Source organism: Myodes glareolus, chromosome 10 (genome assembly GCF_982192425.1).
Source record: "Myodes glareolus chromosome 10, mMyoGla1.1, whole genome shotgun sequence".
Classification (NCBI taxonomy): domain Eukaryota; kingdom Metazoa; phylum Chordata; class Mammalia; order Rodentia; family Cricetidae; genus Myodes; species Myodes glareolus.
Genome location: NC_142035.1, coordinates 23,318,637 through 23,345,704, shown reverse-complemented (window position 1 = coordinate 23,345,704; position 27,068 = coordinate 23,318,637). Strand labels below are relative to the sequence as shown.

Genomic DNA, 27,068 nt, shown 5'->3' with positions numbered 1-27,068 from the left:
ACTCTATGGTTTGCATGCGCTGCAGTTTGGCCCCGCCCAACCCCGCCTCCGGATCGTTTTCTGGCTTTAGGCCGTTGGGTCCTAGCAATATGGGGTCTTTTGAGAGGGATTAATCAACCAGACCTGAGGCTGGGCCGCTGAGAAGCTCGAGGGAAAGAAGAACCAGTGTTGTCTGACTGAAGATGGAGTGATGAGGGATGTATTTACTGAATAAGGTCGGAGAAGGGGCAGGTTTGGGAAAGGGTATGATCCCAGCCTGGCTATGCGGACAAAAATGCGAATCTGGAGCAAAGGCGAGAGTCAGAGGCTGAGGATTGAAATTCGGGGCAAGGATCACCCAGAAGAGTGTCTAGTAGGGAGAAACGAGCCCAGGACAAAGTGGTTGGAGGAGACTTGCCCAGAACCGTAGGAAACAGGCTGAAGAAGATACTGGAGAGACGGGACGATGTGTGAAGCTGAGTGTTGGGGAGACTGGAGAAGAGGTCTCAGGTGGGCAAAGATGTGAGCTCTGGCTTGCTTCCTCGATGTGTCCTTACACACAGTTTAACACACACACATGCCAGCCGTCACCACCTGCCCTGAGGATAGTGGTGTGGCCCATTTTCGTAGACAGAATAAACTTCTCTGTTGTAGAATCTACAAAAGCGCTCAGGGTGCCTCAGAATGCCACAGCAAAGAAAGGAGGAAGTTAAGAAGCCCTTTTCTCAGACCCTCTTTATGCTTTCTTTCTTCTCCAAGGATCCCTATTAATCTGAAAAGGGCCTGAACGTTGGCCCTTCCCCAACTCCATCCTGTAATCCCACAATTTAGAACACATCAGGTTGCTACTGGGTCTCACCATATTCGCCTTTATTGATTTGCACCATGCCTTCTCTCAGGCAGGCGGGGACTTCAGGAGAGGGTCCATGACCAGCTGCAGCCTAAGCTTCACGAGACACTGAGCAAGGTGGCCTGTTTTTGTGTTCAGTGTCCACTTACATGCTCTTATTATCTTCCGTTCACCCCAGACTTACACACTGGGCCCTCTTTCCATTTGGCTTACTCTACCAAGAGTTCTAGCTCTCCCCGATCTGCCTCTGTCCCTAACCCTATTCTTAATGACCTGCCTCAAAGTCAGCTTCTCTCAGATAGACTTTTCTGATCACCCCGCCACCTCCAGGCCCCTCTGTCCCTAGTACACTTTTCATATACTACAGCTCTACCTTGTTTTCCGTGGTTTATGCGTTTCAGCCGCAGCCCTCTGGATCTGCGTGTTAGCAAGGTTTCAGCTCTCTGGCATTCAGGGCAGGGCTTTACAAGCAGAGTTAGGATGGGGGTCATATGTGTATTTATAGTCTGTGAATCCCGAGGGGGTTCTGCAGTGTGTACTGACTGCATGCATTTTTCTGTGGCCGTTCATTTAGGCAGGCAGGACTAAGTACCTGCAGCTAAAGTTCTGTGTGAGTTCATCACATGGAGCTGCATGTACTCACCGTATGCATCTATGGGTATACCTAGTTACTGTTCTGTGTATACTGTCCGGGCACCTGGGCATCCTTGTAGTGTCTGTATTTTATGTACATAGCGACTCAGGAACTACAGATGCTGTGCGCTGGGTCTGTGCAAACAAAATACATGTTTAAAGCCAAGGGCTACCGGCCTGGCGGGGTACCCTAACCTGTCGTTTACTTGGATCTGCCTCCAAATTACCCATCTAAACTCTAAACTTATCAAATAAGAAAACCATCTTCCATCTCTTTGGCCTCTGCAGCAGAAAGAAGACGAGGAAAGGAGTGTCTTCCTTTGGAAAGTGTCGCACTAAGACATATATGCGCTGTGCTGCTGCTCTGGCTCTGAGGCCCACCACCTTCAGAAGCCTGTGGTGAGCGTGGCTCTGCTGCCAAGTGCAAGAGAAAGTACAACCGGAGTGCCGAGGCCAAGCAGTGACATGCTGCTGGGACTGGGAGGATGAGGCCTCTAAAAGTTGTCTATCACAGATTCAGACATGGATTCTGTGAAAGAACAAAACCTAAACCCAAGAGGGCAGCTGTTGCAGCATCCAGTTATTCTTGAGGATTTCAATCAGTCAGAAAATAATCTTCCGGCTTCAAAAACTAAAAATAAACAAACAAACACAAACAAAACAAAAATGGGGTGGAAGAGAATAATACTTAATATACTATATGCCTACAAGAGGTCCATCTTGAGACGATGAGGAATGGGAATAACGGATGTGAAGTGTTCAGCCCCAGGACATACAGAAAACACTCAGTAACTCTGGCTTCTGTTTGTATGTGTGCCTGTGTGTGTGTGTGTGTGTGTGTGTGTGTGTGTGTGTGTGTATAAGGGTCTTGAGCCCAGGGAGTGTCTGACCTGGACTGCTAGATGCCGCCCCTCCTTATGCAGCATCCCAGCTTTATACTCTCACACTGAAGTCTTGAACTTGAACATGTCAAATCTATGGATGGAGGGAGGGGCTGACCCTGCCAAGACCAGAGTTAGGACTCAAAGCGACTTCGGAGCTGCTTGAATTTGGACTTGTTGTACTTAGTGATGAGGTCCAGTTTGCTGTGGCCCAAGGTCAGCCGTTTCTCAGGTGCAAAGAGGTCATTGTTACTGCCATTTTGATGGCCACTTAGTGGAGCTCCTGAGAGGCCTGGCTCAGGTCTCTGCCGGGCACCCTGTAGTTGATGATACTTGGTGATGAGGTCCAGTTTGCTGTGGCCCAGAGTCAGTCGCTTCTCATCTGCAGAGCCTACTCCGGCCATGCAAACTGGGTTTGGCTCTGGGGGACCACTGGGTCCTGGCCCGTCACTCCGGAATGGGCCAAACTTGGTGATGAGGTCCAGCTGACTGTGACCTAGAGTCTGCCGTCGTTCATCTAGACTCTGATTGTCATGCCTGGCTGAAGAATTGGCGTCAGGGGGTATTTTAGAAGCCTGGACCTTGGAGTTTTGTGGCAGGAGGTCCAGTTGGCCATGGTTGTGGTTTAAGGACAGCTTTCTGTCCTCTAGACCCAGATCACCAGGTCTGAGGGGGCCTGGCTCCAGGGCACCCTGACCCTGGGACAGGAGATCCAGTTGGCTGTAGCTGTGGCTCAGGGACAATCTCCTGTCATCTCGGGCCTGCTCACCCTGCTGAAGGGAACCTGAATTGGGAGTGACTCTAGAATTGGGGCCTCCTGCTTTAGGGAAGGGGACAATTCGATCCAGGTGATCATGGCTCTGACTCAGAGATACCTTCTTTTCTTCCACTGTCTCCAGAGCTGGGCCAGGTACCCAGCGACCTCGTGGAAGGATGGGCTCTTGACTTGCTGGGAGCCCATTCTCTGGAAGTCGGGACAGTGCTGGGACCCCCCTCGTGAAGTGGAGGAGGGGGCGGGAACATGGGAGCAGAGGTGACCCCACTGTCAGGGTCAAGGGGCTGGCACTGCAGTGGTTGAGGGCAGGAGACGACTGGGACCATGGAGATGCCCCCAGCTTGCTCAGGTTGGCCCGGTAGGGTCCAGGAGTTGAGCTGTGGTTAGGATCTGAAAGCTGACGGTACAAGGATGGTGGGCCACCAGCTTCGTGGTGCGCAGGGCCTGGGGATGAGGACCCCAAGCCCATATCACTGCAGCCACCGCCCGGTAGAGTGAGATAGGAAGACCGGCCCAGAAGAGGCGAATGCTTGATGCTGCCCAGGCTGTTGCTGGAGGGGGAGGAGCCTGTAGCGCTTGGAATTCCAGGTCCAAAGGCCAGGGTCACAGGGGGCGGACGAGGTACCGGGGAAGACAGTGGATCCTCATTGCCGCAGAAGCCTTCCACGGGCTGTGACTCAGCGTACAGACACCGGAACTCCCGATCAAAGTCTTCCACGATGTGGCCCCTCAGCTGCAGCACCATGCTGGTGTGGGCCTGGCTGCAAAGCCAGGTGAAGCTGCGGGCAGAGGGCCGGAGTCAGGAGTCAAAGCACAGAGTCCCGGGCTCAGCAGGAGCAGTCATTACTAGAATTGGGTCAGGGATGAGGTCTCCGAAGTCCCTCTATTTCCCACGTGCAGTAGTTTCTTTCTATACCTAGGCATTAAGTAGAGTGGGCTCCCATCTATCAATCGCCTAGCATGGTCCCTCCCACACAGCAAGTGCCTAGTACATGTTTGTTTGAAGGGACGGATGGAAGAAATTCAAAGCAGGCAGATCTGAGATGCCCTCGCTAGATCGCTAGATCGTGGCGCAGCGCCCCCAGGCCCCTCTCCCTTTAATCGTCTCACCTGTAACTGCCTGCCACCACCTGCTCACAGTCAATGATGACAAACTTCTCCAGGGCCTGCCCGGTGAATCGGCGCCCCGCCTTGCTGCAGTAGGTGTCCCCGCACGTGCTCCGCACCCGCATATTCTGGGCCAAGAGCAAAGGGAGATGGGTGGGAGGGTGACCTTCAGGAAGGGGTGCTCAGGCTGGAGAGATGGCCCAGTAGTTCAGAGCACTCTTTTAGAGGACTTGAGTTCTATCCCCAACCCTCGCTGTGAGGTGGCTCAGCGCTTCCTTAAGACTGCTGAACGAGGGCAGTCTGATTCCTCTGGCCTCAATGAGTACACTCACTCGCACGCACGCGCACACCCATAATTTAAAATAATGAAAATAAATTGGAAAAAAAGAAGAAAGTGGCTCTCAGTCTCTGTCTGTGACCTAAGGGGTGTCTGGTCCCACACAGCTAACGGAACCACGTGCCCCACGCCCACTGCCCCCCCCCCCCCCCCCCGTGCTCACTGATTACCAGCTGGCCCTCCTCCCAACTCCCTCCTCTCCCACCGTTGGAGCTCTCAGCCCATACTGACCACCAGGTGCCCCCCATTGAGGTCCATCTTATAGCACATCTCCAGGAAGTACTTCAGGTGCTCCTGAGCCAGAAGGAGGTAGACGGGGACACCACGTCGGCTGGAGGCCTCCATGAGGTCACACAGGAGTTCCATGTCCGTGAATATGTCCATCACCACAGCCACCACCTGAAGGAGGCGGGGCAAGTTCAGCCCCAGGAAAAGTATGGTTGAAAGCCAGGATACGACACCGGAATTGGATTCTTTTTTTTCTTGATAGGGTCTCATACTGCGTAACCCAGTAATCCAAGCTGGCCTTGAGCTCACTCCTGTCTCGGTCCCATGATTATTGGGGTTACAGAAGTGTGTCACTATACCTGCCTCAACCTGAGTTCTTAGCTTGGGCACAGGGAGAACTGACTATCTTGAAGCTTTGGTTGTTTGAAAGCCTTCAAGGAATTGTTCTATGGACGGTGTCTGGTAGCAGATTCTCAAAGATGTCTATAGATCAGCTATGTTAGTCTAAAGTTCTGCTCTTTGGAGAATAAGAGAAGGCAGGAGTCAGAAGCAGAGCTCAGCTTCCAGACTGGTTCCCGCGTTTGTCGTTGGCACCAGCTTTGCTCTGGCCTAGGGACTGTTTGAAGCTACAAGGGAGGAAGCTGTGATCCAGTGCTGGGAATTTCTGTCTTTTATCAAACCTCTGTTGCTCTTGAAGCTGCAGAAGTCTGGTATGACAGCTTATATTCACAACCCTCCTTTCCTTACTCTTGTGCTAAGTGGGCCCAAGCTTCCTGCTCAGTTGAGGGCTGAGGCGTGTGCCTCCAACATGCAGGTACTCCCTAAGCCTCCAGCTGCTCCTCCTTCCCATTGAAGTGTCCCTACTGTGAGAGTCTTCTGTCCTCTGCAGGGCCTAGGAGCAGGAGGGATGGAGCCTACTGCTACAGCTTGGAACCAAAAGAAGTGGGTTCGAATCCACATTCTTCCACTTCCTAGAAGTACAGTCCTGGGGTCACCTAGGGAGCCTCAGCTTCCTTGTCTGCTCAATTGGAGTGACTCTCATAGCTACAAAGGATACATGTGAAAATGCTAGCCAGAACACACAACAGAAGCTCAATAACCATGTCCCTCCCCTTTCCTGCTGCCTTCTTAGCCAATGGAGAACACTGGACTATGGGAAAACAAAACACCTCTGAGGTCACTCTGGGAATGAGTGACAGCTCAGCCCAGTAGCCCGACTCTTAGCCCAGGGGCAGGAAAGTCTAATTGAGGTGAGCAGGCAGGGCACTGGGGAATTCTCCACTATGCAGCACAGGTCTGGCCAGTGTGGGGGGAGCCGGCAGGAAAGATCAAAGGGGGACAGTGATGACAACAGCAATAACCTGGCTAATTACCCGGTTCTCCGTGCCAATCAAGCTCAGCCCTCCTGTGCCTACGGCACAGGCAAGCTTGCTAACAAGGCTTTGGAGGTGCTGGTGGGCTCCTGGCTCTTCGCAGCAGGAGTCTGCCCCTATCTCAAACCCTCATCTGAGTGGGAGCCAGGGCTCCACCAGGGAAACTATACCTGCTGTGAGGCTAGGGGCTTCCCAGCTGTGGCTGCCCCTTCCTAATGTCCCCAAGCCCAGTGGCTTCCATTCTTCAGTCCTCCTTGGTGCCAAACTAAAAGCTTAGCCCATGCCAAAACCCATGGCCAGGGCCCATGGCCCTGCTTCAGGCCCAGCTGTTGATGCAGCCCAGGGGTTACTAGGCAGCTGGGGATGAGCTGAGCTGAGCTGAGCCATGCTGCGGTTAGAGTCAGAAACCTCCTCCCTCCCAGACCTAGACAACCTCTCTAGGCAACTTCCTTCTTGCCCCTCTCTGGACTCAGTTTCTTCCTTTGGGAGTCAGGGTTATAGCTCAGATGTTCACCATGGTTGAGTTCTTAGTCTGGGGTGAGAGGTGCATAAAATTTTTTGAGGACCTGAGAAATAGTTCAATGGTTAAGAGCAAGCACTGGCTGCTCTTCCAGAGGACCTGGTTTGAGTCCCAGCACCCATGGTGGCTCACAACTGTCTGTAGTTCTAGTTCCAGGGGATCTGACATCCTCCTCTGGCCTTCACTGACACCAGGCATGCACATGGTGCACACACATGCAGGCAAACACTCATGAACATAACATAAGAACAAGGCTTAGATCAGGCAGGTGGTTCACATCTTTAATCCTAGCACTTGAGAGGCAGAAGCAGGCGGGCTTCTTTGAGTTCAAGGTTCAAGGCCTGGTCTACAAAGTGAGTTCTAGGACAGCTAGGGCTGTTCTACAGAGAAACCCTGTCTCTCAAATAAATAGATAGACAGATAAATAAAATCTTTAATTTTTTTTTTCGTAAATCAAATCAAGGTGATAGACTCCCATGAAAGAGAAGGACCCCTTCCAATAATTTCAGTGCCCTTCCAGGAGTGAAGTTATACTTAATTAATGTTCATGAGTGCCAGCGGAAAATAAAGCTCCCACCCATCCTCTGGCAGCTGGGGAATCTTACAGAGGACAGAAACTCTAGCCCCGGTTCCCCACTTAAGCTTCTGTATGGCTCAAACTATTCCCCTTCCCCCTATGAGCCACATCTGCAACCACATCTGTGAAATGAATGAAGAGACGAGACCCTTACCGTGCGGGCCTGGCTGAAGAGGAACCGCAGCAGGTCCTTGATGCTCTTGCCCTTGTCCCTCTGGAAGTGAACCACCGCCTGGGTAGGACTGAAACCTGTGGATTGTGGCACTTCGGGCCAGCCCAGGTCCAGGTCTGGGGGATCTAAGTCAGAAGCCATGGGGAAGTAGGTGCCTGAGGTAACTTCAGAGAGCATGCTGACGCGGTCCTGCCCTAGGGTCTCTGACCCCTGGGCCTCGCTGAGCTCGGGAACCCCACGCACATGGCTGATCATGTAGTCCACATCCAGGGCACTGAGAAAGGGCAGTTCCCGCTCTTCGGAGATGACCTGAAGGTAGGCAGCCTCGCCCCTCTCCAGGAGGGCATCCGCAGCAAGCCTTGCAGCCTCGCTGTGCTGGAGCACCAGGGGCGAGCTCTCCCTCCACCAGGGCCGCTTCAGCTCCTCCACCCGGCTCCGCAGGGGTCCTGCCATGCCCTGGGTCCCTCCAGGCACTAGGCCACCGCTGAATGTATGCATCTGCCTCGTGCCCTACCCACCCAAGGCTCCATGGCTTGCCCCTGGGTTGGCTGCTCTACGATGAAGACACTGCCTCCAGTTTGCCAGCCCTGCATGTGTGGCCGGGCCCCCAAACTGTTGCCACCCTAAGTCTGAACCATGCTCCGCCCTGTTGCCCCTGGCCTTGGGAACCTGTTGGGTCAGCCCCACCTGTCTGTCTGCTGTTGGGACTCGCCTGCTCAGGGAAGTGGCGGTGCCAGGCCCCTAGAGCATGCTGCTGGCTCTGCTCCAAGTATTCCCTACAGGGAATATACAGCCACAACCTGCAACCCTTACCTTCAGCAACCCACAGAGTTTAGGTAGTGCTTTCTCTCTCTCTCTCTCTCTCTCTCTCTCTCTCTCTCTCTCTCTCTCTCTCTCTCACACACACACACACACACACACACACACACACACCATGGTAGATGAATGACTCAGGACACACAAACAGATCTTTTACTACACAGACAACTGACCAGCATGCAGAGGTAGATGATAGGTTCACACACACATTTTGACCAAACACATGTAAACGAACCCAACACTAATATAGAGACTGGCCATAGCCCCCAAACACACCACAGCAGGTAGTGTATACGCTTTATTCCACAGATGTATAAGACCCCAGCAAGGGTGGAACTACATGTAAGAACTCCAGAATCATCAGCACCCACCTGTCTCCCACCTGTGCTTCTGCCATAACCACGGTGCCCATAGCATCCTCGATGCAATTCTGAGCCCATCCTTCAAGGACTTGGATTAGGAGTCCTCACTCTGACCCTCAAGAAGAGTCAGAAACTTGAATACGCCAGAAGTTCTGAGACTCTGGCAGAGTCCGGAGTTTGCCTCCCCCCCATTTTATTAATATTATTTTTTTAATTGGCACATAGTCATTGTACATGGTACTGGTTTTGTAAAGACATTACATTTTCATTTAAGTTGGAATGTGCTTTTTTGTTGTTGTTGTTGTTGTTGTTAAGGCAGAGAGTCTTGGACCTGGAGGGTTGGCTCAGAGGTTAAGGACACCTGCTACTCTTGCAGAAGGTCAGGGTTAATTTCCAGGCACCTATGCAGTGGTTCATGACCATCTATCTGTAACTCTCAGTTCCAGAAGGTCTAACATCCTCTTATACTTCTTTGGGAACCAGGCATGCAGATATGCTGGCAACATCCACAAGACAGAGTCTCACATAACCCAGGCTAGGCTTGAATTCCCTACGTAGCCAAGGATGACCATGGACATCTGGTCCTCCGGCCTCCATCTCCCCAGTGCTGGGATTATAGTGTGCATCACCATCCCCGGTTTACCACAGTGCTGAGGTTCTAATCCGGGGCTTCATTAGACAAACCCTCTACCCCCTGAACCACATCAACTGCCGAGAGAGGTGAACTAAGGTAGACAGCTGCATTTCCAGCACGCTGAGCTCCAGAGATGCTCTCAGCATGGTAGGAGCCAGGTTCCCCTCCACTGGGGCTGAGCCTTCGAAGGCTGTCTCAGAGAAAGGGCAGAAAGCAAGGTCAGAAGGAAAACAGAGCAGGTATCTGCCCCAACGAGAGCCATGGATCATGGTTCCGGGACACGTGGGTTGTCCTCAGAGGACAGGGAAGTGGTTTCCCCATCAGTTGGTAACTGCACACGGCAGCAGAACGGGAATGGAGTAGGGATAGAATGTTTATCACCCTCCTGTAGGGGGGTGAGATCTGACGAGGGTGCTGGGAACCCCCTAAAGCTTTATTGTATATATCCAGTCCAGTATGACTGAATTGGGTTCATCCGTTCTATGGTCAGATCCAGAATACGGGCACCTATGAAAGAGAACTCAGGGTGGAGAGGGATGGATGGAAAGGCTGGATAGGAGATGGGGAAGAGAGATAAGGGGAGCAGGGCATGAGGGAGGCATTGTCTAAGACCTGAAAAGCTTCCGTTTCAGCCTAGGTGTGGGGGCAGAAACCAGAACGCAGTGAGGTCCTCTAAGGGTTCTTTCCCTGGGGGGTTGGTAGGCTACTTACTAGAGTGTTAAGAAGCTGGGTAAACAAAATCAGTCTGTGGGAGGGTGATGAGCTGCGGGGGCAGCAAGTGTAAGAGAGCCCTCATTAGGACCTTATCTCTAGATTCATTGGAGGGGAGATATGTTCAGGGCTCCTAGAGGCAGGCAGGTAGTCCCTGAGCTGCCGGGTTCCCTGTTTATCTCTGGCACATCTTTTCAGTGCTGGATCTTGTTTTCCACTTTTTAAATTTATTTATTTATTTATTTATTTATTTATTATATATTGATTTACTTATTGTGCGCACATGCACGCACACACAGGTATACGCACACACCATTGAGCATGAGTGAAGGCCAGAGGGAGACTTTCAGGAGCTGGTCTCACCTTCTACCATGTGGATCCGGGGATCTGAACTCAGGTCATCCGGTTTCGCAGCTGGCCTCTTCACCTGCTGAGCTACCTCACTGGCCCCTTGATTACTACATTTATTTATTCATCTATTTATTTATCTACCTATCTATTTACTCATTTATGTTTTTTGAGACAGGGTTTATCTCTGTAACTCACTTTGTTGACCAGGCTGGCCTCGAACTCACAGAGATCCGCCTACCTCTGCCTCCTAGGTGCTGGGATTAAAGGCATGCGCCACCTTTTTACTACTTGTTTACTACTTTTAATTGTGGTAAAAATACACACTGAATTTAGCCTTTCCGTCCATGCTCTTCAGTGGCGTTAAGTACACCCACCTCTACATTCATCTCAGGGCTCATCGTCTTGCAAGCCCAAGAGTCTACCCACAAGCAGCACTGGCGTTTCTCCCTCTCCACCAAGCCCCTGGCAGCCACCACTCTACTCTCCGTCCCCATGAACTACTTCAGGGACTTCTTTTAGGGGAATCACGGTGCATCTGTCTTGCAAACAGCTTCTGTTCACTTAGCGCAACACGCTCGCTTCATCCACGTGGCAGCATGCAGGCTGAAGGCCTTGTGTACCATAGGTGAACATCCACTCATTCACTGATGGATAATTCGGTTGTTTATACTTTTGGTTTCAAGACAGGTTTCATGTAGCCCAGGCTTGCCTCAAAACTTGCTATGTATCTTCCATTCCTGATCCTCCTGCCTCTGCTCCCCAAGGTCTGGGATCACAGGTATGTATCACCATGTCTGTCTACATTCTATTTTTGTAAGATAAAAAGGTTATCGAATGCTGGCAATTTCATATTATTTAAATGAATATATACGCATAACCATGCATGCAGAACCGCATCTGAGCATGACTGTATGTGTGCACACTGTAGGTCTGTGGGCTTGTGTGTTTGCCTTGAAGTGCATGCTGGTGTACCTAACTTTGCACATCTGTGTGGAGATTTGTTTGGTTACTCAGTGTTTGGTTTAGTGGGGTAGCCCTTGACTCCAATTTTGGACTATGTGGTTTGTTGTTGTTGTTGTTGTTGTTGTTGTTGTTGTTGTGTGTAGCTACAAAGGGTGGGGTGAGAGGGTGAGGTGAAAGGAAAAGGGTCCTAAGAATCCCTGACATTCTAGCAATTATAGAGTGCACATCAAACCTAGGTGCCCAAGGCTGAAAGACAGCTGCTCCTCCCTTTGGCCCTGGTGGGTAAAGGGCAATGGGAGGGTAGACAGGTGGATTCCGGCCTTGGGGCTGGGCCTAGGGTGCTGGGAGCCACTTGACCGACCAAAGCTCAGCCTATGGCTGCAGTGTGAGTGGCACAGGCCCCTTAATGACTGTCATTAGGAGGAACGAAAATATTTTCCTGTCCAGAGGGAGTGTCCGACGCCTTCCTGGCAACGCTTGGCCTTCCTGGGGGCCACTTAGTCTTGTCTGTCGTCTGTCTCAAGCTGAGTGGCGCCTGGGCAGGTGCTGCCCTGTGGAGGGAGGGACAGAAGTCCGCTGTAGTCCTCCAGCAGCAGGATGTACCAGTGTTAGCCACACACTGTCACTGCGGAGCTTGGGGGGGGGGGCAATGTGGAAGAGTCCCAGAGACGGGCGGGAGCTGGATAGTAAAGAAGAAGAGGCTTCTGCCAGGTCTAGTGTGGTGGCGCACACCTTTAATTCCAGCATTTGGGAGGCAGAGGCAGGTGGATCTCTGTGAGTTCCAGGCCAGCCTGATCTACAGAGAGAGTTCTAGGACAGGCTCCAAAGCAACAGGAAAAACCCTGTCTCAAAAATGCAATAATATTATTATTGCAATATTATTTGCTGTCTCAAAACAGCAATAATAATAAAAAAGACCAATAATCCAAGCACTTAGGAGGCTAAGTCAAGAAGGCTGAAACTGAGATCTGTTGGACTACATAGCAACACTTTGTCTCAAAAAGCCTAAATAAATAAATAAAAACAAAACAAACCTGGGTGTGGTGGCACACAGCTTTCGTACTAGTACTTGGGAGGCAGAGCCAGGCGGATCTCAGCCTGGTTTATATAGCAAGTTCCAAGTGAGCTACAAGCCAGCCAGGGCTATACAGTGAGACTCTATCTCAAAACCAAACAAACATATAAATATGCCTCCAGCCAATGTGGGACAGTAAGTAGAGCATTCCGAGCTGGGGAAAGAAGGCCAGAATGTCCTGGAAGGTGGGGTCTGAGGAGTCTAGCAAGAGACTGTGGGGACAATCCCCAGAGCCACATCAAACCCTGGGGTTGGAAAGATATAAGAGCCAAGTCTTAGGATGCTTAGGAAGTCACCCAGTGTGTAAGAGGGGCCCAAAGCTGCCCAGCTAAGTGTGACTGGTTCACTGAGTGCCACATGGGTCTCCAGAAGGTCACCAACTTTTCTGTTGTCCCATCCTGAAATCCCCAGGGGCTGAGACCCAGGGCTAGCCTACCAGGGGACATGGGTGTGCCAACTAGCTGAGTCAGATCCCCTGGTGGTTGGAACAATGGCTCTTCCTCTTAATGGGTGAGGTCACCTTTTGAGTCACAGGTGATAAACCTGTAAAATGAGGCCAGTGGCACAGTCTTCACTGGGAAATCTAAGGAGTAAATCTGTGGTAAGGGCCTGCCAGAGTGGTCCTAGTCTCTCTGGACCTGAGCTTCTCAGGCTGTGGGAGGGCCGGAGTCGGATGTGGGTCTGAAGAGAGATGAAGAGCAGGGGCCAGAAGATCTCTTTCTAGCCAGTCTCTTGTAGACCCAAAACTGGCCCTAAAGGCCAAGATGGCTGCCAGTCATGTCAGTGGGTTGTGGCTGGTGGCCCACCACCACCAGTGCCTCAAGGATCTGGCCTATCACAGGAGGCAAGATCATCCCTTCCTCTGCACACGTGTGTGTACACGCGAATATTCACGAACCTCCCCAGCATGCTGGACATTTTGGCTTTTTCTTTTTTTTTTCTGAAAAGTGACTGTGAGATATTAGGGCCCTGCTTAGTTCCCACATACCCCTACCAGTCTCTGTCCCTGTCCAACCATCTGACCCCGTCCAGCAATGGGAGACCTGTCCTCACTCATGTTTCCGGAAGAGGAAAGTAGGGACTTCCCACTTCACTCTGTAGGAGGAGACATCTGAGAGGGCCATCCCCTCTTCAGCACCCTTAACACCCCTCCCTCTCCTTCCCAAGGAAGAGGAACCGGCTTGTGTGCTGAGGGCTGGGGAGGAGCTGGACTCTGTCTTTTTTGATTCATTCTCACTCTCTTCCTCCTTCTCCTTTTCTCTTCCCTACCCCCTTCTGCCTCAAGGAAAGTTAGCATGTTCCGTGTATACTTAACTCAGTATAAACTCACAAAGGAATCCTGTCTCTGCAAGGAGGAAATCCATGTTGTCGTGGAAGGGCAGGATGCCTAGTTCTGTGGGGATGTCAGCGAATCTGATGTTCTCTGAGCAGTCTTATCCTAATACTAGTTCATCGGTCTGGTGTCTCATTTCTCATCCATTCTGAACCTGAGAGGAGGAAGAAACTATTTACTGAGCCTTTCAGTCCCTCGTTACAGACGCAGTCACCTCTCCCTGCCCACCCCTTTCCTTTTTCCTCGGGCCAGTTTCCCCAACATGGATTTATTGTCTACTTTCAGCTACTACGGGGTGGGGGGTTCCCAAAGATGAGTAAGAGCTTGCATCTGCCCTGGAAAAGCTCACAGTTGGGTAAGAAAGATAGACTCATAAATAATTATAAACTGTGGATTAAACCAAGGTATAAACCAGGTGCTTGGGGCTTAGCATCCATGACCCATTCTGGAGCTCTAGAGAAAGCAGGCTCTCTGCGGCACCACTCCTTATCTTCCCCTCCACATTCTGGAAAGGGGCTTTTGATCTGGATAGATTCTGGGTCCTAGGCTCACCAACATAGCTCAGGGAGGTCCCCAGAAAGCCTCTGCTGGGTGGTTAGCACAAGGGCAGGTGTGAGTACGGAGAATCACGGCTGTGGATCTGAGGTCTGACCTACCCCTCTCTAAGACCAAAGGCTGTAGATGGGGTAGGCAAGGCATGATGGGTATAGTGGGGCGGGAGAGGCTGGTGGTGGGCGGGGACAGGGAAGCAGGAGCAGGAGCGCTACTTCCAAGGGAAGAACGAAAACCAATCGCGGCTGTGCCATCTGTTCCCAGTAGATCCATTAGCTCCCTTCCCGGCTACCCGCAATGGTAGACACACTCTGGGTTCTCTGGGCTAACAGTCAGCCTCCTCCTCCTTCTCCCAGGTTTCCCTTCAGGAATCCCTTGTCTCCCTTCTGTTCCTGCAATCTTTCATCTCAAGAAAGAAAGGGTTCAAGCTGATGTGATGGTGCACGTAATAAATCCCTGCACTGGGGAGGCAGAAGCAGGCTGATCTCTGTAAGTCTGAGGCCAGCCTGGTCCACATAGCAAATCCCAAGCCATCCTGGGCTACACAGTGAAACTTTACTGAAAAGAGGGGATGGAGAAAGAGATGGATTAATGGTTAACTGGCTGCTCTTTCAGAGGGCTCGGATTTGGTGCAGCAACTTCATGGTGGCTCACAACCATCTGTAACGCCAGTTCCAAGAGAACCAACACCTTCTTCTGGTTTCTTCAGGCCCTAGGCACACATATGGTACACAGACATACAGCCAGGCAAAAGACCCCAGCCATGATTGTCCCTGTTCACACCTGTCCTTGCGGGCCTCACTGAGCCACTGTTGGCGAGCCTAGCACCCAGAACCTTCCCAGAACTCACCTTGAACTCACACACACATAAAAACACCTCTACAGGGCCAGAGGTGTTTCTTGTTCATGAAAGCAGACTTCAGTTTTTGAGAGGGATTAATGACCAGAGTCCCTAACATTCGAGGGAAATCCTTACTACTCAACTAAGCAGAATTTCTTCTCAGTTCACATCTCCAAAGACTCAAACGATGTCCCCACGTGCTGCCATGACCTCTTGCAAACTGCTGCATTCTCTCAAAGGTCAGTCATGTTCTTAGAATATTCTGAAACTCCTAAACCTCCCTGGCTTACTCTCTGGCCCCTATGCTGCAACAAGATCACATGGGAAGTCATTCCAGAAGCTCTCCCTGTTAAGAAAAAAAATCCTAAGAAGGGGCAGCTCTGCCGGTGCAAAGGAATCCAATTAGGTCAAATCAAACCAAATCAAAACGTCCATCGTTTTATTAAGTACGGTGCTCTCAGGTGGCCGAGCGTATGGCAGGGAGGCAGAGCAGCGGGGAGCACATGCAAACCTGGAACCATGTGTTTCTCCTCTGGGAGTCCACTTAAATACCCTGTGGGAGTGTCAGGACCTGGCATGCTGGGATTTGGAGTCCAGACTAAAGCAACTCCCAGGCCAGGGAGGCTGGGATGGATGCCAGGGGCTGGGGGCTATGCTCCAGACTTAACACTCCCCATACCCTCAGTTTCCTCTCCAGACCCTGCCTCCTATGCCCATCCTTGCTCTTCCTACCACCTCTTCTGAGGCTGCCACCTCCCTGCCCTGGGCACTCATTCACTTTCATGACTACACGTCTTCTCCATACTCAAAACAGATTTGTTGGTATCCTCATTCATTTTTTTGTATTATTATTTTTTTTTTTTTGAGACAGGATCACACTATGTAACTCTGGTTGTCCTGGAGCTCACTCAGCAGATCAGGCTGGCTTCAGACTCAGAGATCCACCTGCCTCTGCCTCCCATGTGCTGGGATAAAAGGTGTACATCACCACACCTGGCAGTCCCACTCATCTTGATGTCCAGTCCTGCCTTCTCCAGAGCATCTCTACTGCCTGTGTCCGCTTCCCACCATCCTGGTTCCCCAGACAGGTACCCCAAACTGCACAGAGAGCAATTAGGTAGGGCGCAGAAGGCATGTCACTGTCCAGTCTGCTACAGGGTCACCTTGCACAGTGAGTGCTTTCTTCTCAGTGGACCTTTTCCCCTACTGCATGGTGAGGTGGTCGTTCCTGCCACACCTCACTCAAGTGCTGTAATTATCATATGGATAGAACTCAACCAAGAGGATGCTTTTCCAGCTTTCTGTGGTCAGACAGCAGCAGAGCGGCTTCCTAAAGTCTCCGGCTTTTCTGCATCGTCGGTACGTTCAGTACAAAGAGCAGTTCCGGCATAAGTGTCCCTTTGAATTCGCTCTGCCATTCCCAGGACCAGAGCCTAGATGGGTAGATTCCCTTTTTTGCAAGAGGCTAATGCATCCTGGCCCTGTTCTGCCTCTCTGTCCCTGTCAAGCTGCGATCCTTAAAGTGGGACAGCTCACTGCTGTCTGTCAAATGGTGCACTATCGAGACCCACCCCCAGGCACCCCTTCTTCTCTTTCCCGAGAGGCCAGGAGTCCGCTCCTGTCCCACGCCTTCACCTGAGCAGACCTTCACCTCCCGGTTCCTCGTTCTTTCTATCGCAACCGTCCCCACCCCTGCTTTTCTGATTTTGAATTCCCGCGTATTTTCCAGTTGTGCATATGTACATTCAAGCTCAGGAGGCTCAAAAGCTTTATTTATTTACTTAATTATTTTTGGTGTTTTGAGACAGGGTTTCTCTGTGGAGCCTGTCCTGGAACTCACTCTGTAGACCAGGCTGGCATCGAACTCACAGAGATCCACCTGCCTGTCTCCTGAGTGCTGGGATTGAAGGCGTGTGTCACCATCACCTGGCAAATGCTTTACATTTTAAGTAGAATTTGTGTGTTTGTGTGTGTGAGTGTGTGTGTGTGTGTGTGAAGGCCGTGTGTGTGCGAGTGTTCCCTCATAGGCCAGAAGATAGCATCCCTTCCCTGGAGCTCGAGTCAGCTGTCCAGTGTAGATGCAAGGAGCTAAACCTGGGTCCCCTGAAAGAGCAGTAAGGGCTCTTAGCTGATGTGGCATCTTTCTAGCCACTTCCATGTGTCTGTGCGTGTTTTTTGTTTGAGACAGGTTTTCCTTACATAGCTCTAGCTGACCTGGAATTCTCTACGTAGATCAGGCTAGCCTCAAACTCCAAAAATGCACCTGCCTCTCTGCCCTTGGTGTGCTGGAAACTAAAGACGTGTGCCACCCCGCCTGCTGCTCCTACAGAGGTGACAAATGTGTCTGTCACAGGGCAGAAATTCGATATCAGTTATTTTGAACTTTTATTGTCCACCTCATTGCTCAATGCTCCTCATTTGGACACCTCTAGGGAAGATGCTGTCTCCCGATGCACTAGTAGACATTTTCCTGTGACAGGGACAGCACAATCTTGAGGCAGTCTTTCCCACCTTTGACCGTGGGGAAGCTCCTGGCCAAGTTTTATACCCAACTGCAGATCTCTGCAGACCTGAGGGAGGCAGTGTGGTCCAGGGAGAGGGCTGAGTCCTACAACCCTGTGGTATGAAGTGGAACCATGGGTAACTCTCCAGGCCTCCTGAGCCTTAAACCCTCACTGTGATCAGGAAACATGCTGAGGACGATGCTTATCATAGAACTGCCGAGAACACACTTAAAAAACCAAAGGCCTACCAACCAGAATCAGGTGGGTGCTGGTGATGAGCCGTCTTGGCTTTTTGCTTTGTTTTTCTCTTTTGGTGGGAATGGCATGGTCTGTGTTGTGACTAAGGCTGCCTGGCCCCCAGTTTGTTATCCTCCTGTCTCAACCTCCCAAATACTCCAAAAGCAGGGCTTTACAAAAAAACAAAAACAAAACAAAAACAACAACATGATTTCATACATGTATGTAGTAGGGCTTTTTTAAAACATGATTTCATACACATATGTAGTGTATTTTCACCCATTACTCTCACCCCCTTACTTGTGCTGAACCTTCTTTCTAACAAGCCCCCCTCTACTTTCATGATTTTTGTTTGAGAGCCAGTGGGGTTTAATTAGGGTCGCTGGGTGAGCCTGGGTGTAAAGTTATTCCCTGGGGCAGGGCAACTCACCAGTGGCTGCAGTGCTGAAGGAAAGCTTTGCTTCCCCTCCAGCCCTGCTTCTCAGGAAGGGGATGGGCCTGAAAAGCCCCCCTCCACCCAGGATGGGATGTCTCTGAGCCCCCGTCCTGTTTGGCACGGCCATGTCTAGAAGACAGCGATCCCCCCTGTTCTCCAGCTCTTCCGCCCACTTCCATGATATTACCTGACCCTTGACACAGATGTTCCATGACATCCTGGTGTTTGCAACCACCAGAGAGGCACTGGATCCCCTGGAACTGGATTACGGATGGTTGTGAGCTGCTATGTGGGTGCTGGGAATCGAACCCAGGTCTTCCGGAAGAGCAGCCGGTGCTCTTAACCACTACAGCATCTTTCTAGCCCTTACATGTTCCATTGAAGACTAAGTACACAGCAGTTAACTTGTTCTGCATTTGACCAGTTATGATCCCCTGCACCAGCCACCGCTCCCTGCAAACAGTGGCTTTGTGACCAAGGTTAAGAGCAGTACTAATCTATGGGGTAAATTAAGTATTCAGATGGCAGTTTGAGAGCATGTCCATTTAGCAAAACAGCACAAGGTTTCACCCTAAGGCCTATGACCTCCTCAGCCATGGACTTTTGAGCAGGTCTATAGATGTCATGGATTCACTCTTATGGAGTGGATCTCAAATCCAATCAGAAAGCAGTTGGTTACCCTTGAACAGTCATGCCGCGATTGCACAAGTGGGCACAGCTTGCCCAGCATTGCAGTTCACAGGGTTCACTGCGGGCATCTTCCATGAAAGCTGACCAGGAGGGAGGACACTTGCAGCTCAGCTAACTTCATTTCTCGGTGTCCTACAACTGACCTTTGTGTCTTTGGCAACTGGGTCTTCCATCTAGTTCTAATGGACAATGAAGAGCAATAGTAATCGCCTGTGTTGTCCTGGGAGCCTTGGCAGGATTTCTGTTTGTTTAAATTTTTATGTCTGTACAAGGGTGTCAGATCCCCTGTAGTTACAGACAGTTGTGAGCTGCCATGTGGGTGTTAGGACTTGAACTCAGGTCCTCTGGAAGAGAAGACAGTGATTTTAACTGCTGGGCTATCTCTCCAGCCCATGAAAGTCATGGGGTTTTAATTTTTCTGGGTAGGACTTCTAGTATAGTTATTTCCCATCTTTCCTTTTCATACTCGCATTTTATCTTCTGAACTTTGCTTTGCTTCATGGTTTCCTTATTTATTTTTTTTATTGTGTGTGTGTGCGCATGCGTGTGTGAGGGGTCACCTATGCCATGGAGAGTGGAAGCAAGAGACAACTTGCAGGAAAGTTCTCCCCTAACATATGGGGTCCCAGAAATCAAACTCAGGTCACTGGGGTCAGCAGCAAGCCACTTTTACCCACGGAACTGTCTTGATGGCCTTTTAGTGAGATAAGGTCTCATGTTGTAGCTCAGGCTAGCCTCAGAACCATGCCTCAGCCATGCTCAGCTTTTTTTTTTTTTTTTTTAAATAACTGTCTCTTAGTTCTACCCCTTTCTGGAAGTGGAATTATATCAAAAGATGACAAAAATAATTCCCGAAGAGCAGTCTTCTGGGGACCGAAAATAATGTCTTCCACTTGTTTGGGCTACATTTTTTTTCTTCTAAGTAGAAAAGTGTTTAAATGGAGCTTCTGGGTTTGGAGCTGCTTGATATTTCAGTGTCAGTGCTAAAATGAGATGAACTGAGGCTGGCCCAATGGCTCTTTCTGCTGGGCTTGCAGACGGCGAGTGACTTAATTGTTCACTTACCCTCGCTTATTTACCAGCTGCACACAGACCTAAGACAGTGCACAGCAAGTGACCTCCCAACACGGCGGCCACTCTGCTTTTAGAGGGGTGCTAAGTAAGCAGAGGGCATCATTCGGTGCACCCCGGAAATCCTGTGGGGAGCTGACACTCAGGAAGGTTAAGATCTCTTCAGTCAGCACCAGGAGGAATGAGGGCCAGGTAGAGGAAACATGGTATGGTCTCTTCAGGTAACTCCAAGTGACTCACTGTGCTCGGGCAGGGATGCGGGTGTGAGTCAACCTAAGAGCCTGTGGCCTACTGAGTACCCGAGTTTTAGCTTGAAGATGGCAGGGTGGTGTGGCAACTGATGCATATGGTCATGAATAAGGACCCCAGGAATCACAACCCAGCTCCATGCTAAGAGTTGCTGGATCCTAACACCGAACTCTGTGGATACAATTTCTACAAGCGAGGGCCATTTTCCATTGCTGGATTCAGCTAGGGTTTGCATGAACACAGAAGCTGAGAAAGGTGGACAAGGGCACCAGGATGGGCCCTAGCGATCCTTAAATGGCTGCAAACTCAAGGTTCCCTGACAAGAAAGCAAGCCCAGTAGCTGAACTGGTGCTATGCGCTGGGATCTGTGGCTGGGGAGCTGCCCTGGGCAGCAAATGGGTTAACGCTCAAATAACTTTTATATATGAATTAATGTGCAGAGTTAGGAGCCAAAATCTGTCCCATTAATTTTTCCATCCATTCCAGGAGCAGTTAGGTACACACAGGAAAGTTTATTTTGGTGCGTGGCATACTTCACTCCATTAAAAATAAATTAATCAGCAAATTCCTGCCTGGCTCGCCTCTGGTTTGTGTAAATAGTGCCCAGATGTAATGAGTTACAAGGTGTTATTATCTCACACTCACAGAGGACGCTTCACTCCAGAGCCCCGCTTGCAACAAAAGCATCTTAAATAAACCAAGGGAAGGCGGCTTGATTTGTAATGTTTTCACAGAAGTGGCGTATAGCGCACAGTATAGAGTTTCTGTATGTGACTCATTTTATAGCAATTCAATGAAGGAAGCTGGATGGGGGAGGGAGGGGCACGACAGGACCCATCCCCTTTCCTTAATTTCAGAAAACCTTCCAAGAGATGACCCAAGCTCTCAGAGAGGAGAGCACAGGCCCCCTAAGTGCTCAGACCAGGTGCCCCTTCCAGTACATGCTTTAGAAGATGGGGAGGGGGTGGAAACCGGGCTTTGGCTGGGGCTTGGGATGGTACCAATAGGTAAGGAAGAATGTTCTTGCTATCCCGTGTCAAAGGAGGCTGAGAGGGGAAAGTCAGAGCATTCCTTCCCCGTCCACTGTGGGTGACAAGGGGACTTTTGTCCTCAAGACCTCTTTCTAAACGACTTAGGATGTGACAAGCCCCTCGGCCCACAGAGGCCTCCTGGGTCCCAGAGAATGCGCCTGGCAGACTGTGCTTTGCCCCAACAGGGACTTCTCTCTGTGAACTGGAGGCAGGAGCGGGGGCAGAGAGCAACTGGAGCTAATTCTTGAGCTGGGAGCATCCACCGTCTGGCCTATGTTTCTTCTCTTTGCTTTGTTTTTGAGACACGGTTTCTCTGTGTAGCCCTGGTTGTCCTGGAACTCACTCTGTAGACCAAACTGGCCTCAAACTCAGAGATTAGCCTGCCTCTGCCTCCCATGTGCTGGGATTAAAGACATGTGCCATGTCCGGCTTTCCCTATGTGTCTAAAAGACCCTGGAACAAAGAAGAACCATGGCAGAAATAAGTTTGTTTTTTTTAATGGCTACTTCAACCCCATGGCTCACAGCTAGGGGCCAGTATATGGTTACCCGTCTTGACTTAGCACTAGAAACTGCTCCTAGGCACAGGGGGACCTGGGTGAGTGAGCCCCATTTCTAACCAACCCATCCCTTCCTCAGCCTTCTGGAAAAGCTCTCAGTCACATGTTGCTTAAGGGACTTGGGAAGTGTGCTTGGGGCTTCTCTTAAGGGAGGTAACATGTCCGAAGAGCAAGAGGATTCCCCCCCCCACACACACACAAAAGCAGGACCCCCACTGGATCAGACTCCTGGGCTCAGAAGAAGAAACTCAACACAAATGAGCTGAGTATTCAACAGGTGCTGTTCAAAAGTCAGTTCAGGCCACCTTCTTCAGGGTCCTGGGACAAACAGGCACTTCTTCCATGGAGGTTCCTCCAAGCCAGCCAGCTAACTGTCCAGAGGGGCCAGTGTCTCAAAGGCCCTCATCATTGTAAGTAGGAGTATGGGGTTTCAAGATGCTTTGTGGGTTCTTTTCCACCAGAGGGCGCCATTTCACTTCCCCTGTCAGAAGCAGATCCTCACCATTCATGGAGTCCAGGTATTGCATCTGGAAGTAGAGAGAACAGGGGGACAGAAAAAAGGCATAAGTGGGGGTGGCAAAGACAGCTTCCCTAAGGAGATGAGAGGGGAGGGGAGGGGAGGAGAGAGGAAGGAAGTGAAGAGAAGGGGAGGGAGTGGTGGTGGCAATCTGACTGTCCAGCTCCCAGATTACAGCTCTAAGGGGATTTGGAGAAATAATGGCCTAGGACAGTGGTTCTCAACGAATGGGTCATGTGACCCCTTGGGGCGAACAACCCTTCTAAAAGGGGTCACATATCAGATATCCTGCATATCAGGTATTTACATTACAATTCATAACAGTAGCAAAATTATAGTTACAAAGTAGCAATGACCCAGCTGCAACAAAATAATTTTATGGTGGGGTCCCCACAATGTGAGGAGCCCCACTAAAGGGCCGCAGCATCAGGAAGGTTGAGAGCCACTGACCTAGGGAATCACACTGACGATGTTTTAGGAAATTCCTATCACGTATCCCCGCTCCACCCATCCCCTATGAGGGACGCTGTACCTCTGCTACCCCCTCATTACAAGTTCTTGCAGGCCAAGAAGGTAGAACGGATGATTTCCAGCAGTTATCCTGTCTACTCTGCCTGTCACTGGTGGTGTTGCACAAAGTGGTCACTTTTGAAACTTTGTCCCCTTGTCCGAGAGCAGCCGGAAATGTGTATCTTACGAAGCACGGGGGAGAGTGAAGTGCATGCAGAATACTGGCCACCAACAGTTTTCTTAACATCTTTGACACCTTCATCTTTTCATGGTCCTGATGCTGCCTGGTGGGTCCAGTTTGTCCTGCCCCACAGGGCAGGCTCCCTTATGGGGAGAGCAAGAAAGAACAAGGGCTTCATCTTAGGCCTTGGATCATCTCCTCTTCCAAGAGCACACTGCTCCTGTTTCCTTTTGAGACTGCCTCCTGAACTTAGCCCAGCCTCTGACCCAAGAGTCTAGCATTCCCGGGTCTGCGTTCAACTCCGCCACAGGCCGCACCTGGCTCCAGCTCCTCCAGTTCTTGCCTGAGCGCCTCCATTTTGCCTACATCCTGGATTAACTTTAACTGTAGATGGGTTACCAAATAGTAACCAATTTATTGTGTGGGACCAGAGATGGCTCAAGGCCCAGCTTCCCGGGCTGCCCCGACACACCATGTCAGAACATGCCTTTTTCTGGCTTCCCCAGCACCCTCCTGAACCCAGCTCACACTACGGACTGGCCAACTGCCTCCAGGGCTGCCTGTGTGCCTGTCTGGCTCCTTGCACTCTGCTCAGCCCAGGCCTGACACGGCAGGTGTGCTCAGGCAAGACAGAACTGTGTCCCCATCAGAAGCTCCCTGCTTTCTTAGGGCCCCACCACTGCCCACTTCTAAGGGGGCCAAATGAGGGACACTAGTTATGGCAAACCCTCCTTTTGGGCCCCCTGGAGAGAGGACCTGGCTGTGCCTTGTCATGGCCTCTGGCACAAGCCCACCAGGACAGATGGGAAAGAATGGGTGGGTCTCTAAAAAAAAGTGTTTACTTTGCCAATTTCAACTCCTGTCTAAGGGTGAGGCTCTCTAGCCACAGTGCCTTCGCCCTGGCTCTGGCGGATCTGAAGAACAGTTCAATGGCAGTGTTGGCCTCTGGGGCTCCCTACGCTCTGGCTACCAACAGCCTCAGCACGCCAGCTCTATATCAGGCAACCTAGTCCCAGTAGCCTGTCTCCTCCAGAGCTGGGATCTGGCCTTCCCTGTCCTGCTTGTTGGACATTAGCAAGGCCATGGAGGTGAACTCAAGGATTACTATGGCATGATGCTCCTTCAGCCTCAGGGGCCAAGTCCATGAAGCAAAGGTGTGACTCACAGACAGCTCAAGCTGGTGAGCTGTCTGGAGCAGCTGTGGCCTCTAGTGGTTAAATGATTCACCCAGCTTGGGTTCTGAGGCCAGTCGTGCAGGGTGAACCACTGGGAGACCCCAGAAAAGCATCCATGGCCCGCCTCAGGATGAGTGAATCCATTCATGCAGAAGGCATGTGTTTCTAATCCATGCAGGATCTAGGGCGGGAGAGCAGGAGTAATTCTGCCCCGTGCTCAAGCATTCCTTACAAGGAGCTCCTCCTGGAAGCCTTGGGGTCAGGAATCCTGAAAAGCCAGAGGGGTAGGGACCTGGCATGGGGACCCTGCTTGATAGTGCAGAACAGCCGGTGGGGAGAGCTGGAGAAGCATCTGTCGGGTGCTGCCTGGAGCCTGGTTCTACCAGCAATCAGGAGTACAGGAATCCACACAGGCACAAAATGGGTACAAGACAGGCACAGTGGGTGACATTATGCCTCATGCCACATTTTCCAGGACTGAGAGCATAGTACTTAGCCCAGCACCTGGCACCAGCAGGTAATGAAACAGCAAATGAATACTGCGGCTTTCCGAAAGGAGAAGGCTCTTCCTTTCCTCTCTGTCCCCACTGCTGGGATCCTCAGCCTGGTTCACAGCTAGACACTAAAGGTGCTCATTCTTTGTTCACAGCCAGACACAAAGTGTGCTCGTTCCTCACTGTTGTCGTTTTCTGTTTGTTTTGCTGTCTCGTCCCCCCTCCCCCCCCACACACACAGGGTCTCACTATGTAGCGCAGGCTGTCCTGGAACCCTCTCTATATCAAACAGTCTGGCTTTGAACGCACAGAAACCTCTCTGCCTCTGCTCCCCAAGTGCTGGGGTTCCCATGTGCCACTACGCCTGGTCAAAGACGTTCATGTTTAAGCTTTGCCTGGTGGCTCACAGATGAAGGCAGGAGGATCAGGAATCCAAGGCCAGTCTGGGCTACATGAAACCTTGTCTGAAAGGAAGAGAAAGGAAGGGAGGAAAGAAGGGAGGGAGGGAGGGAAGGAAGGAAGGATGCTCATTCTCATTAGTGCTTGCTGCTGATGTGGTTGGACCAGAACCCCTTAAACCAGCTCCTGGTCAGTCGGCCTCTCATGACCTTCCAAGATGCTAGCACCATGCACTCGGGAGGACTCAAGTGCCACCAGCCGCGAGCAGGGAGAGGCTGCTAACCTGTTTCCTCACATACTCCACCAGCCGCGAGCAGGCAGAGGCCGCTAACCTGTTTCCTCACATATGCCACCAGCCGCGAGCAGGCAGAGGCCACTAACCTGTTTCCTCACATACTCCACCAGCCGCGAGCAGGGAGAGGCCACTAACCTGTTTCCTCACGTACTCCACCAGCAACTCAAGCTGCCGAGGGTCTTCACATTTCTGGTTGAAGAAGGTTCTCCAGAGGGCAGCAGCCAGTCCACGATCATCCGAAAGGATCCCCTACAACACAGAACAGGACATGTCTTGCAGAGCTGTGATACAAAAGCTGGGATGTTTGAACAGGAGACAACTTTTTTTTTTTTTTTAAAGTGTGGGCAGGGGTTTGCTGAGACAGGGTTTTACTGTGTAGCTCTGGCTGGCCTGAAACTCATTCTGTAGACCAGGCTGGCCTGAAACTTGCTCTGCAGACCAGGCTAGAACTCACAGTGTTGTCTCTGCCTCCTGAGTGTTTCTTCTTTGTTTAGAAATAAATTTTATTTTTATTTTATGTATATGAGGGCTTGGCTGCATGTATATCACGTGAGTGCCTGCTACCCATGGAGGCCAGAAGAGGGTGTCAGATCCCCTGGAACTGGAATTGCAGTGAGCTATAATGTGAGTGCTAGGAATTAAAACCGGCTCCTCTGGAAGAATGGTCAGTGTTCTTAACCACTAAGTCATCTCTCCAGCCCCTCAATATTTTTTATACAGGAGGAGGACTAGCTAAGGCAATGCAGAGCTGACACTCACGTTTGCTGGACCCTTCCAGGTATGGCCAGTCACCTACACCCACTGTTCTGGAGCAGGCAATGAATGTCTGCAGGACCCAGCAAGGGTAGTGTAGTAGCTGTATTTCTGCTGCTGTTCACAAGGTGCAAGCTGGCAGCATCGCAAGTCTGTGTTTGCCTGGGCATGGGGATGGGTGCGAACTGCTCACACTTGTTTGGTCCAAGGTCACATATTTGCAAGGTGGCTGGCTCTTTGGGAAAGGGAACTCGGTACCTTGCCTTTGCTGTCACCCATCTGGCAATGACAGGCCCAGACACCGAGGAAAGGAACAGGCTGTTTGTAGGTTTGCCATGGGCCACAAGAGCTGCATAGGGCAATGCTCAGAACCTGTCTGTGTGCCCGATATTGCCTCTACTGGCACTGGGAACTCTGTTTGGAAGCCCAGATATTATTATAGAGGCCAATTACAGCCATTTTCTAGCTCAGACCTCTAGGGCAGGGAGGATGAAGGCAACTGAAGGGAAAGGCCCTGAGAAGTGCTTCTGCCTTTGTGCCAAAGTAGGACACGGAACTGAAGCGCTGCCTTGGACTCAGAAGGCTGGACCGAGTCTGAGCTCTGTCTGTCACAGTCGGGGTCAATGGTTATGGCTAAACCGGAGTCTTAGGGTTTCTTGGAAGCTCAGAGGGATGGAAACAGTGTTCTAAAAGGGGTGGGGTGGTACATGGCTATCGCCCCAGGACTTGCGTGGTAGAGGTGAAAGAAAATACTTGCTCTACCTACAACATCCTCGAATTACAAAGATGAGGTAATGTGGCCTGGGGGTGTGGCTCAGTGGTGGAATACTTGCTTAGTGTCTTCAAAGCCCTGGAGTCCTAGCACCACCACACAAAAAGGAAAGGCTTTTTAAA

The 27,068-nt window shown here is 51.0% G+C and overlaps 2 protein-coding genes and 1 long non-coding RNA gene across 3 annotated transcripts in view; 1 reads left to right on the top strand and 2 right to left on the bottom strand.

Moving 5' to 3' along the window:
• Positions 1-31: 31 nt before the first annotated feature.
• LOC146892781 (uncharacterized) lies at positions 32-2,129 on the top strand. The gene is made up of 2 exons (XR_015004287.2): positions 32-489; positions 1,751-2,129. It is a non-coding gene; the product is annotated as an uncharacterized LOC146892781 (long non-coding RNA).
• Sack1c (scaffolding CK1 anchoring protein C) lies at positions 833-8,032 on the bottom strand. The gene is made up of 4 exons (XM_048431569.3): positions 7,415-8,032; positions 4,794-4,961; positions 4,229-4,353; positions 833-3,897 (listed from the first exon to the last, which is right to left on the bottom strand). The coding sequence occupies exons 1-4, from the start codon at positions 7,928-7,930 to the stop codon at positions 2,478-2,480; spliced, it is 2,229 nt and encodes a 742-aa protein (XP_048287526.2). The 5' UTR covers positions 7,931-8,032; the 3' UTR covers positions 833-2,477.
• Positions 8,033-20,752: 12,720 nt separating this feature from the next.
• Positions 20,753-27,068, bottom strand: part of Uqcc1 (ubiquinol-cytochrome c reductase complex assembly factor 1) — an 87,156-nt gene continuing 80,840 nt past the window's right edge. The window contains exons 9-10 of the mRNA XM_048431572.3: positions 25,557-25,670; positions 20,753-22,377 (exon numbers count right to left, since the gene is read on the bottom strand). Of these exons, the coding sequence (XP_048287529.1) occupies positions 22,243-22,377; positions 25,557-25,670 (249 nt within the window). The 3' untranslated portion in view covers positions 20,753-22,242. The remainder of the gene's footprint in view (positions 22,378-25,556; positions 25,671-27,068) is intronic.

Coding starts and splice junctions, on each gene's coding strand:
- Sack1c (XM_048431569.3), bottom strand. CDS start 7,930: ATGCATACATTCAGCGGTGGCCTAGTGCCTGGAGGGACCCAGGGCATG. Junction 4,354..4,793: donor TCAATGGGGGGCACCTGGTG/GTCAGTATGGGC, acceptor CTCTTGGCCCAG/AATATGCGGGTGCGGAGCAC. Junction 3,898..4,228: donor GTGGTGGCAGGCAGTTACAG/GTGAGACGATTA, acceptor CTCTGCCCGCAG/CTTCACCTGGCTTTGCAGCC.